Below are 12,868 nucleotides of genomic sequence, written 5' to 3' on the forward strand. Positions count from 1 at the left end.
TGGTGCTCATCTTTGACAGAGCTTTGATACCAGGGAGGTAATTACCCACTTTTTTGTTAAATTCATAGTGACCATCAGGAAGTTCTGAATTGTCGACTTAATCCTACACTGGCACATACGATACTGTGAGACTTCTAAAGAAGTGTGGGAGGGGGCATTCACTGTATCTCTTGCAACCTGATAAGCCTAAACTAAATTATCTTTAATAAGGTCTTTTTCTGCTTTTTGTTCTTTTCTTTTATGTACAGATGCACAAAGCAGGGTCACCAGAAGCCTGTCGATTCAAAAGATGATAATACTGAAAAACACTGCCCAGTGACAGTGAATCCTTGGCACGTGAAGAAAGCTTTTAAAGTCATGAACGAATTAAGAAGGTATCATTACATTAACATACATGTAAACATGGGTGTCTTCCCTTTAAGTTTCAGCTGTTTATAGTAAATGCACTCCTCTTGCCTCATTGTTGCTTTTTAAAAGCCTTTTCTGCAAGTGTTTTAAAGGAAGAAAGAGAGCAAATAATTGATCAGAAGTGTGAATGGTAGCCATATTGATCTTGTGGCTATTATGAATTGAGATGTTCTGTAAGCAGGAAATACATAAATACATAATGGATTTCCAAGATTTAGGTTAAAAAAAGAATGGCAAATAATTATTAATAAGTTTTAAAATGTTGATTACATTTTAAAATAATATATTGGATATTTTGGGTTAAATAGAATTTATTGAAATTTGTTTCACTGTTTATTTTTTTTTAAATGTAATTACAGAAAATTGTGATTTGTGTTATATTTCTATTGGACTGCGGTAATCTAAGGTTTCTAACTTGTTATCACAAAGAATATGGAAATAAAAGTTTTAGACAGAGAAGAATGTAACTCTTTGATGGTGGTGGTAGTAATTTTAGGTAGTAATTACCCATTGCTTAGGTAATTCTCAAATGTGTTAGGTAATGAAAAGAGTGACTTTAAAAGTGGACTGAAATATGAGTAGCATTTCTTTTTTTAATTAAAAGACTAATGTATGTACGAACAGTATTGGTTTTGTTTTCTTAGCATTTTGTGAAAGACATTTCCCCCCCATATATTTCTACATATATTTGAAAGTTTGGGCTAAAAAGGGAGTGACTTAAACTTTCCCTTAATGTCTCTGTGCTGTCTTGTTTGTTCATTTGTTCTTTAATTAAAGAGTTAATAACTGTTTATCTACTGGTGATGGGAATGCAATGGTGAGCCAAAACAGACATGGTTGCTGTCCTCATGGGGCTTATGGTTGACTGTAGGAAGCAGGCATTAATCAGTAAAAGAATCACACAAATAATTCCAGTGGCAGTAAGTGCTATAAGAAGGGCTATGGAGGCAGGTAACAGGGCTACGAAGGAAGGCTTCCCTGAGAAGATGGGAATAATTGTGTTGAGATCTGAAAAGAAATAGAGTTAAGGAAATAAAGTCCAGATGGAGTGAAAGAGATTAGAGAACTGTGTTCTACCTGGGGAATGGCAGTGCTCAAGTCTATGATGGGAGGGAGCTGGCCTCACTGGAGGACCTCAGGAGCAGCTGGGCACAGACGCCAGGAGGTCATGGCAAGAGAGGAGGCTGTGTGGGTAGATGAGGGCCAGCGTCCTTAGGACCTTAGGCATTTTGTTCTTGATCAGGATTTCCTGGGAGAAAGCCATTAAAGAATTTTAAGCAGGGATGTGATCTGGTCAGATTTGTATTTTGCAAAGAGCACACTGGCTTCTGGGTGGAGAGTGGATTGAAGAGAGAGGGACAAGAGAAAGATAAACTGAGTACTGGATGTTTGATTTACTTCCTGGCCTTACCTCACAACATTTTCAATAAGTAGGTTTTCATTTAGTCTTTGGGAAAAAATATAGCTGGGATTACCCAGCAGGTTTGGCCAGCAGGTTTGGCCATGTTGTTAGAGAGAGGAAATCCCATTGCAACAATAATGATTAGAATGTAAAATGCAGTGGTTCCTAAGTGGAATTGAAAGAAAAGTAAAAATAATAGATTGTTTTAAGACTGAGATCTTTAATGGCGTTTCTTTTCCTTTGAAAGGGCTAGAAAAACTGACTTTTTAAAAAATATATATTTTTATTAATTTTAGAGAGAGGAAGGGAGAGAGTTAGTGAGATGGATACATCCATAAGAGAGAAACATTGAGAGAGAAACATCGATCGGCTGCCTCCTGCTCACCCCCTACTGGGGATAGAGCCCGAAACCTGGCATGTGCCTTGACTGGGAATCAAACTGTGACCTCCTGGTTCATAGATCGATGCTTAACCACTGAGCCATGCCAGCCAAGCAAGACTGACTTTTAATAGCCCTATTCACATTTCTTCCCTACTTCCTGGGGGTGTGGTAGCCGTGGCCTTCCACCGGTGTTGGGAGTGCATCTCTTTGAGCCTTAACTATAAAGTGAGGGGAGTGGACAGGATGCAGTGTATGGTTCACTGAGATTCTGACATTCCCCGGAGCCCATGCTTATCTGCTTACCTGCCGGCCAAGTGTCCTTGCCTCCTGCTGGGATTATTTAACTGTAGCTTTCATTCACCTATTTGTTTCATTTTGGGCGTGAACTATATGGCTGTGAGGTAGTACCTTCATGTTCTTCGTGTTGCACCATTTCAGGAGCTAGTGTGTCACCAGGTGGGTAGTTGATAACTGATTTTCAGAACAAAGAATGACCTTTGAATAGCTGGAGAGTGTTGGCTGCCAGGTCTTTAGCCAGGATTGTATAAAGAAGTCATCAGCTGCTAGTGTTTTTAAAAAATGAACTCTCTTTGGGATTCGTTAGCCCCCCCCCCACACACACACACTCACACCTTTTTTTTTAAATTTTTTTAATGCCATTCTCTTCTCTCTTACCCCTTATAGGCATTGGAATAATTCTTAAAAAAAAAAACAAAAAAAAATCTCTGAAGTGGCCTACTCCTTGTACAGAAGTGTAAGAAAATCACTTCTTATTTCCTGTCCTTGCATCAACTTCCTGCTGCCAGGAAAGGGTGGCCGAGAGCGGTTTCCTGACTTCTGGGAAAGAGCTTCCTTGTTCTCACCACTGCTCTTGGGCTGCCCCTCTAGTTGGTAGAATAACAGTTGTCTGCAGAGTCCTGTGAAGTTTTGCCTGATGGAAGTGAAATTTGAGGAGTAAAAGTCACTTTTCTTCCAATTATAGTTGGTGTAAAGTGTGGTTGTGGGAGAACAGGAGTTTTGTAAGGTTTAAGTTAAAGAATTAATATAGACTAGTTTTTGAAGGTTTTGTAGACAGGAGGCCCAGATACAGCTTTCTTTCCCAGCTCCATATGAGCATGAGTAACTTAAAATTATTTGGTTTAGAAATCCTGCAATCACTACTAAACAGTGCATTCAACAAGTATTTGTAAGCCTGGTTCTCCTTCGAAATCAGCTAGCATGCCCAAAAGGCTGCATGGGAGCCACCAACACTATCAGACTTGCCCATGCCCTTCCAGCGTCTAGATTGCTTCAGGAGATGTCAGAGAAAAGGATGAGGTGGTGGATTTCTCCTGGGAGAATGCTTTTCAGCAAAATGAGCTCTTGCATCTTTTTTTTTTTTTTAATGTCTTGCCCTCTTTTTTTTGTCCTATCACCTGATGCTGTTCCAAGATGCCCTGGGGCACATTCCTAAGGCTGTGGTCAGTGTTTGCCCTATGGACTCTGACTAAGAGCGCATTTCACCAGCCTGACACCTCGATTGTTACTTGAATTCCCTGCCCTGTGGCAGGAAGTGCCTCCAGATTTTCTTTGACACCCAAGGAAGCAAGGTGGACAGATGCTATGTCAGCTGCTCACCACCCCCACTTCCAGTGGAAAGTAAATTCTTGTTTCATGTGACTGCTAATTATTTTTGATATCTCAGAGCCTGATGGCACATTTTACTTTAAGAAGATATGTATATATAACAGTGATAAGGTTTTCTAGGCTTAAGAATTCATTCATTTTTATATCAGAAAATCAAAGAATGTCTTGGTACGTTCAGGCATGTTTTATTAATTTTCAAAGAAGTTTTTTTTCCCCTGAGAAGGACCCATTCTCATGATGTCATTTCATTTAGGAGATGGAGTGCCTTTTATTTTTCTGTGCCATCTGAGTTTTACATAAGGTTTGTGTTTCTCCTGTTCTTCAGATTTGAGCTTAGAAGCAACTTCTTTCCAAAGCCCTCCATCGAGTTTGCCTCTCTTGTGTGTTCCCAAACACCCCACACTTGCGCCATCTTAGTAGTCATAGTTTTACTGTGTAATTACCTGTTAGCTTGTCTGTTTCTCCTGCCCGACTGTAAATTCCTTGCTATCATGGACATTATCTTTCTTATTGTGGTAAACGGACATAGTGCTTGGCGCCCAGTTAGCCACACTGGATATTTGCTAAATGAATGGGTAAATGCAAATTATGCTAAATAGCAACGGTATCTCATTATTCTGAAAGTCTTTCCCTTCTACAGTCCATTCACTCATTAGATTTCAAGTAATAGGAACGTAAGCTCAGAAACTCACCATGTAGACTGGGTGTGGGCTGCTGAAACAAGGTTCCCTTATTTTTATTGTCAGACTTTTTGTTTGTAGCCCCTTTCTCCTCACCCCAGAGTCATCCAGCTTGTGAGCATGCACCTTTGGAAAGAGGTAAGGGCCAGACTCAGTAGACACAAACGGGCTGAAAGCTAAGAAGGTTGGTCAGATCCCTCTCGTCTTTGAGTGCTGTTTTAAAATCTAGAGACAAAACAAAAATTGAACACTGGAACTGTGTCTTTGATTTGTACTGTGGCCCTTAGACTCCATGTGACCTTACCCAGGGTGTGGGCTTCACACTACTAGTTTGGGGTGCTTTTACCTTATTAGTTAACATCAATTAAGAAGCCAGTAAGACTAAGCTAATTATGTGACACCCAGCAGGTGTTATGCTACAAGGATTGGATCAATGAGTAATTGTAATTGAAGCGGAATGTAATTAATTATGTGATTTTGAGGTGTTCAAATGTAATTCCACTTAAGTTCCATCTGGAAACTAGAGCACTAAGAGGGATTACTGATGAGAAAAACAGGCATAAAGATGCTCGTGACTGATGTTTGAGTTGTGTCCAGATACCCCCTCCCCCCACAGTAGGAAAATGCAGATGACCCTCTTGAGAGACCTGTGCTGCTCTGCTGACTGCCTGCCGTCCCACCCCCTTCTCTCCTTTGCTCACACCCTCTGCCTCTTCGCACTTCTGGTTCCACATGTCCCCACTGGGCTCCGCTGCTCCAGGTCACCATGCAACAGCACATCCTGTTCTGTGTGGAGTTCTCTTGCTCCTGTTTCATTAGCTAACATTGACTTGTTTTCAGAACTCAGCTTAAGGTCAATACCTCTAGGAAGCTTTTTCTGCCCCTCAGTCTGATTTAGATGCTCCCCTGTTTCCAAAGCATCTTTAAATGGTGCCTTCCACTCTATTCTGTAATCTTTGATTGTCAGTCCTTTCTGCTAGTCTCAAGCAGAGATGATCCTGCAAGGTCTTGTTGAATGAGCAAATAAACTTTGATTTTTCTAAATATTCTTGTAGGGGTAGTGCTAAAAACCGCCTAAAGTTGGGCTTTTATAAACTATAGATATAACTTTAAAAATAGTTTTTAGTATATATTGTGTCACATAATAAATTGGTGTTATTTATAACTTATACATTTATAATTCATACTGTCTTTTATGTTAATCTTCACCTGAGGATATTCTTCTATTGATCTTCAAAGAGAGTGGAGTGGGGAGAGAGAGAGACAAAGAGAGAAACATCAATGTGAGAGAGACACATCAATTGGCTGCCTCCCACATGTGCACCAACCAGGACGGGGAATTGAGCCTGCAACCAAGACACTTGTCCCTGACTGGAATCGAACTCGGGACCCTTCAGTTTTCAGGTTGACACTCTCCACTGAGCCAGATTGGCTAGGGCTATTTTATACTTTCCATTCCCTGTTTTATTCAAACTTTAACACGTCTTACAACCACACAACTTTAGATGGATTTGTGTAGTGGTTAAGAGAACTCTGGAGCTTGTCTCTGTGGATTTGAATCCTAGTATTGCCACTAGAAGGACTTTAGACTGGTTATTCATCATTTTTTTTCAATCCTCACCCGAGGATATTTTTCCATTGATTTTTTAAGAGAGTGTAGAAGAGAGAGGGAAAGACAGAAACATCGATATGAGAGAAACACATTGATTGGTTGCCTCCTGCACACACCTTGACCAGGACCTGGGCCGGTGAGGACCTGCAACCAAGGTACATGCCCTTGACCAGAATCAAACCGGGACCCTTCGGTTCACAGGCCGACGCTCCATTCACTGAGCCAAACCGGCTAGGGATGCTTATTCATCTTTTACCTTGGCTTCCCCAGCTGTACATTTTTGGGGTAAAAATCAGTCATATCTACCTCATAAGATTGTGGTGGGGTCTGAATGAGATAATATGTGCAGGTAAAGCTCTTGCATGGCTTCCTCCTGAACACACTGCTGATTTTTCTCACCCTGGTTATTTTGAACCCATGCAATTCATAGAATTGAGGAGTGGTTGTATATTCCCAGAGCAGATGGTAGACGTTGTCAGTCCGCCACACTGACGGAGGATTCACAGATGAGTGATGTGGAGGAATGACAGCTTCGTGAGACATTATGCCACCTTTTATGCCTCTAACGTGGGACCTGCCTGATGTCTCATACAGCATCGTGAGCCATTACATCAGCACCACCCATGAGCTATACTTCAATCCAAAGGGCAGAGCAAGCTCATCCCTGGTGAGGCCCAGGACGGCAGTCATCACCAGTTCTAGGGGCCATGATGTTTCTGACAGCTTCTCCTGCACTGGAGGGAAAATAGATGCTAATAAGATCTCCGAGAGTTTTTTGCATGAACTCCACAGAAACAAGTTTGTAAAGTGTGGAAAAGTGGAAAACTAACAGGACTTGGTTAAACTCTTGTGAAAATGTTGCTTATCAGCTTCTAGAAACGTACAGAAGTAGTCAGGCTACCCTTGGAGGAAATAGGCAGAATAGTTGAGGTGGGGCCACGTGTGACTTATGCATGCTATACATATAAATTCAGTGCTCAGATAGTTGGGGTGCCATGAAAGGACTTGGATTCCCCACACCTGTTTCAGCCATTGGTAACATGACTATGAGTCACTTTTAGAGTTGGTGCCTTCTTGTTTGTTCTGGAATAAGCATCGCAACTTTTTTTTTTTTTTTTTGGCCAAAAAGACACTTTTATTTAGCTAGAGAATCTCACCTAGCAGCTTGTATAGAATGTAAAAAGTGCTTACCCCACATACTTGTGAATGAATTAAAATGGATAGTTTAGAATTGGAGGTAGGTTTGCTGAATAATGGCTTAAGGTAAAATAATGGTTTAGGATAACAAAATGCTTTTTGATTTTATATGTGGAAATATTTTCGGGCCTTGAGGCATGAGATATTTTGCATTGATGAAGTTAAGTTTCAAATGTCCAAATGCCTTTAAAGTAGCAGGTGAAATTATATTTAATTTTACTTTTGTTTGATGACCCAGGGTCATTTTGAATATGTGTATTTTTGGTACTTGGACCCAGTTTAGTTTTCTACATGTGTTTTATCTTGTGTTTATTTTAATGTCAGACTGCCATCTGCCATTTCTGCTGATGCTGTTATTAATTTAAACATGCTCTGTTTGTACAGTCCATCAATGGTTTGCTGCCAGTAATTTCCTTTAATTTGTGGAATCAGTAATCAAGGTTGGAAATACTTCTCTGTTAAACAAAGGCAAGATTCTGAGTAAGGGCCAAGGCATGTCGGGCCTTTGCCACAAGAGTTTTCTGCGTACTTCCTGTTTAGGAATCCTTTGCTAAAGGATGGTAGTGTTTAGTTAGTCTCAACTTTAAAAAAGTGGGCTTTTCCTGCAACATTTTTGCATAGGATACTCAGGACATTTATTATTGATATCATTAAAATTTTTTTCTCTCTGCTTTGTAAACAGTCAAAATTTGCTGTGTGATGTCACAATTGTGGCTGAAGACATGGAAATCTCTGCTCATAGAGTGGTGCTGGCCGCCTGTAGTCCTTATTTTCACGCCATGTTTACAGGTATGAAATATTTTAGTTATGGGTATTTTTAAAATGTATACAGATCTGGGCTTTTTTTTCTGTATTTTTTAATTAACATTTACTTTTATGAAATGAAGCCTTGTAATGCAAGAGAACTCTTGCTTTGTTCCAGATTCCTCATCTTTCATTGTTGTAATCATGCTGTGTATAGGTGTACATTACATGCTCATACAATTTTATCCTCTGTTTTCTTCCTGTACATTTATATTTACATATGTTGACTCAGTTTACCTTCTTGCCATTTACAATAGCTTTTTGGCATTTTATTATTTTGGTAAAAAAAAGCTTTCACTATTTTACACATTTTCAAATGATTCTCATGTTAGTTTCGTCCAAAGAGATGTTTATTTAATGTCCTTTGATTTGGAAAAACTTAGAAAATATGGTGTATACTTAGACATCTGTAAAAATATATATAGAATGATTTTAGTTCTTCTGGAAAAAAGTAATTTTTGCCTGCCACACTTAAAGTCTTTAGCCTCATTCTTTGAAAAAGATTTAAACATAAAAGAAATTTAAACAAAGAAATGAAGTTCCAACAATGAGCATGCAATCTTAGAGTACTGGTAGTTGCAATAAAGCACTTATAAATACAAGTGTAGCAGTACAAAAGAGCAAAGTACAAATGCAAAGTTATTCATGCTTTAGAAATTGTTATGTAATTCCTGTGGTTAACAATTTTACTGGGTACTCAGAAGGATACAGAACAATGTAAGAGTGTTTCCTGCCCCAGTAGCTTATTGTGTCACTGGGGAGATGAGATGTGCACGGTTAAATATGTAATAGTGTAAGGAAGATCTGTGTGCCCAGAGCAGTGATGCAGATGGGGAGGACTGAGATGGGCAACATCGGGAGGGAGATCTGACGTTACCTGAAAACTCATGGAAATAAAGGATTTACACAGATAAAGATGAGTGTAGAAGGCCATGTGTGAGAGTGGGCTTAGTGTTTTAGGAATAGAGAGAAGTCTGGAGGTCACCTCTCTTTTCAGCCTATTGAAGTCTTGCTGTTCCTGAACTGAGTCAAATAATCCAGAATGTAGGAAGGATGGCTGAGGGGCTGTGAGCCAGGTTGGGATAGTGATTTGGAAAGATATCTTTACTGAGTGATTTGAAAAGGCAATACTCATAAAGTGGGACTAGTCAAATTTTTATGTCCTGGGGGTCCCTTCAGTCTCTTGGTTTACGTCTTGTTTGTTACTCTTGACCACTTCAGTAAACAGAATCTCCAGGCTTGTAAGAGGAGGATCGCTTTGAAACGTGCTGGTGTAATTTAGAAATTCCCTAGTAAAGTGCTGTCCTCTGTAAGTGTCCTTCCTTCACATGACACTGTTATTGCCACTTCCTTGTCAGAATTACCAGACCTTTGGGATCACTAGTCACTTTATCAGTCTGTGCCTGACTCTATCACTTTATCAATCTTTCCATCTGGAGAATTGGGATGATAATTTTACTGACTTCTTAGGGTTTTTGCAAAGATTAAATGAGATCATAGCACTTTGCTTGGCACATAGAAAATGTTGGCAGTAATTATCATGGCTATTACTATTAACTAGAGGCCCGGTGCACAAAATTCATGCAAGGGTATTGGCCCTCACAGCTCTGGCTGCCTCAGCCGGCCCTCACAGCCCCTTGCAGCCTCGGCCAGCCCTCTCAGCTCCTTGCAGCCCACCACAGCCCCTCACAGCTCCAGCTGTCCCTTGCAGCCCCTCACAGCCTTTGCCAGACCTTGCAGCTCCGGCTTCATCCGGAAGGTCGCCTGGAAGGATGTCCGGAAGGTCGTTTGGCTGTTTGGTCTAATTAGCATATTAGCTCTTTATTATCTAGGATGTTATTTACTCTCAATTCCTAAATGGGATGTTCTGTAAGAATTAAAGATTGAGAAAGTCTTAGACAATTTTGATAAATATTGTATTTTCCATAGTTACAGAAATATAGTGATCAACTTAAAACTACAAGATTAAGATTAGTTTCCTTTTCCCTTAAAAGGCAACACTTTCTCAGCCTTAGATACCCAAAGACATGGATGCTAGAGATGGCATTCTTATGTCTTTATCTTTCTTCTTTTTCCTTTATAATTTAACTATGTTTCAGTTTCCCTTATATAAAATTTTTTTGTCCAGTGGTTCTCAGCTCTTCATGTTTTAGTTGACATGCATTTTATGAATATGGAGCTTTGCCTAATGACAGAACGGGGGGGGGCCTGAAGACATTTGAGTCTATTAATTAGTCCTAGTGTATCTCCGTTTACTTACAGGTGGATACTTCTTGCAGTTCAATCTATTTCTGCCTGAGAATACTTGGTCAAATTTTAGATTGCTATGTGCTAAAGATGGATGCAGAACAGGGATATTATGTTAATTTCTGGCACATATAAAATGTGAACTGAGTACCTCCGTTGGATGTGGATTGTTTTTACAACTTTATTGAGGCATAGTTTATAGAAAATTGACCCATTTAAAGTGTGGAGTTCAGTGATTTTTAGTAAATTTACTGAATGGTACTATCATCACCATAAATATATTTTAGAACATATTATTCATGTCACAGTATGTATCATCAGTTTGTTCCTTTTTATTACTGAGTAGGTTCCATGGTATGAATATACCATATTTTGATTGTTCATTCACCAGTTGATGGGCATTTGAGTTGTTTCCAGGTTTTGGCTGTTATGAATAATGCTGCTGTGAACATTCACGTGCAATTCTTCGTGTGGACAGATATTTTAATTTCTCATAGGGATAGATATCTAGGAGTAGAATTGCTGGGTCGTATGGTAAATTTATATTTTAACTTTTTAAAAAACTGCTCTGCTCATTATTTACAATAGCTAAGATCTGGAAACAGCCCAAGTGCCCGTCAGTAGGTGAGTGGATAAAATAAATGTGGCACTTTTATACCAGGGAATGCTGTGAGGCTGTGAAAAGAAGGATCTCTTACCCTTTGAGACACATGGAGGAACCTGGACACCATTATACTCGGTGAGATAGGCCAGTCAGAGAAAGACAAATATATGATCTCACTTTCATGACGAATCTAATGAATATAATAAACTGGTGAACAAAAAAAGATCCAGAGACATTGAAGCATCCAGCAGACAGATATATTTCAAAGGGAAGGGGGCGGGCAGAAAGAGATTAACCGAAGAACTTCCATATGCATATATGCATAGCGCATGGACACAGACAATAGTGCAGTGAAGGCCTGGGGGTGGGGCAGGGGCTGGATTAAGGGGGGGCTAAAGGGGATACATCTGTAATACTGCCAACAATAAAAAATCTATATTAAAACAAAACTAAAAAGCTGCTGTGCTGTTTTTCATGGTGCTGCACCCCTTTATTTTCCCACTAACAGTACACAAGGGTTCCTATTTCTCCAACCTCCTGGACAACACTTGTTAACCTCTGTGTGTTTTTTTAAAATTGTAGTCATTATAATGAGTGTGAAATGACATCTATAATTTTAATTTGCACTTTCCTAATAACTAATGATACTGAGCGTCTTTTCATTGCTCAATAGTCTAGACTTTTATGGTTCTTCAGTAATACATGTTTACCTTTCTGGCATTCTTTGTATGTTTTCTTCTGAATCCACTGGATAGTCAACAGTTTGACAGAGATTAGGCAGAGAAGATATGGAGATTTGGTAGTTTAGTGTGCATACTATATTCATTTAAGATTTGCTAGAATATGAGTTGTCTTGGTCTGAGCCTTGTTAAAATTTACATAAAACATATAGTGAAGGCCAACAAATAGACCTTTGCATATATCTCGTCTGTCATACACCACGTATATTTATATTCCCCTGCTCAGTGGATAATCAGAAGTGTTTCCAGTGGCACAGGGCGTTACCCTACTCTTGTTTTCCCATAACTCACCTCTTTTTTTTAAAAAAAAATATATTTTATTGATTTTTTACAGAGAAGAAGGGAGAGGGATAGAGAGTTAGAAACATCGATGAGAGAGATCGATCAGCTGCCTCCTGCACGCCCCCCACTGGGAATGTGCTCGCAACCAAGGTACATGCCCTTGACCAGAATCGAACCTGGGACTTCTCAGTCCGACACTATCCACTGAGCCAAACCGGTTAGGGCCCTAACTCACCTCTTAGAAAATGGGGAATATGCATATGATCTTTCTTGGCCCTTGTTTTTAATCTCCCATAAACTGTAGGTGAGTTTTTCATTCAAATTATATCACCTAAAGAAATAATTGTGTTATTCCTCTTAGTTCTGAGTATTTGGATGGAGAAGGGATTTGAAAAGTAATGCTGTGATTTAGTCACAGCTTTTTACTTTGTGAGGTATGGGCCTATTTACAGCAAGGCCAAGTTAACTGTTACTTGAGAAAGGATGTGTCAAGTTGGGTTCTTGTGTTTTTTAATTATTTGTTTGTTACAAATGTGGAATTTAAAAAACTGTTTCTCCTACAAATTCGAGGCTAAAGTATCTGAAATGCAGTGGGGAAATACTAAATTTTAATTTGTACTCCTTTTGTGTGCTTTTTAAAAAAAGTTTTATTGATTTTAGAGAGAGAGAGAGAGAGAGGAAGAGGGGGAGATAGGGACACATCAATGTGAGAGAGAGAGACATTGATTGATTGCCTCCTGTGTGCACCCTGACCAGGGATTGCACACGCAACCTGGGTATGTGCCCTGACCGGAAATCAAATCAGTGACCTCTTGGTGTACAGGACAACACTCCAACAAACTTAAATCAAAAACTGGAGAGACTAGAGAAGAAACAACTATAAA

The 12,868-nt window shown here is 39.5% G+C and overlaps 1 protein-coding gene across 3 annotated transcripts in view; it reads left to right on the forward strand.

Annotated features, from left to right (window-relative positions):
- KLHL2 (kelch like family member 2) overlaps nt 1–12,868 on the forward strand; it is a 78,766-nt gene that overhangs the window by 11,104 nt on the left and 54,794 nt on the right. For 2 of the 3 annotated variants that reach the window (XM_015568708.1, XM_006771064.2), the window contains exons 2-3: nt 249–374; nt 7,990–8,096. In XM_015568708.1, coding sequence (XP_015424194.1) covers nt 358–374; nt 7,990–8,096 — 124 coding nt within the window. In that variant the 5' untranslated portion in view covers nt 249–357. Of the gene's footprint in view, nt 1–248; nt 375–4,071; nt 4,120–7,989; nt 8,097–12,868 lie in introns of all 3 variants that reach the window. The other variant, XM_015568707.1, reaches the window with a different exon arrangement.

Source organism: Myotis davidii, unplaced genomic scaffold (genome assembly GCF_000327345.1).
Source record: "Myotis davidii unplaced genomic scaffold, ASM32734v1 scaffold225, whole genome shotgun sequence".
Classification (NCBI taxonomy): Eukaryota; Metazoa; Chordata; class Mammalia; order Chiroptera; family Vespertilionidae; genus Myotis; species Myotis davidii.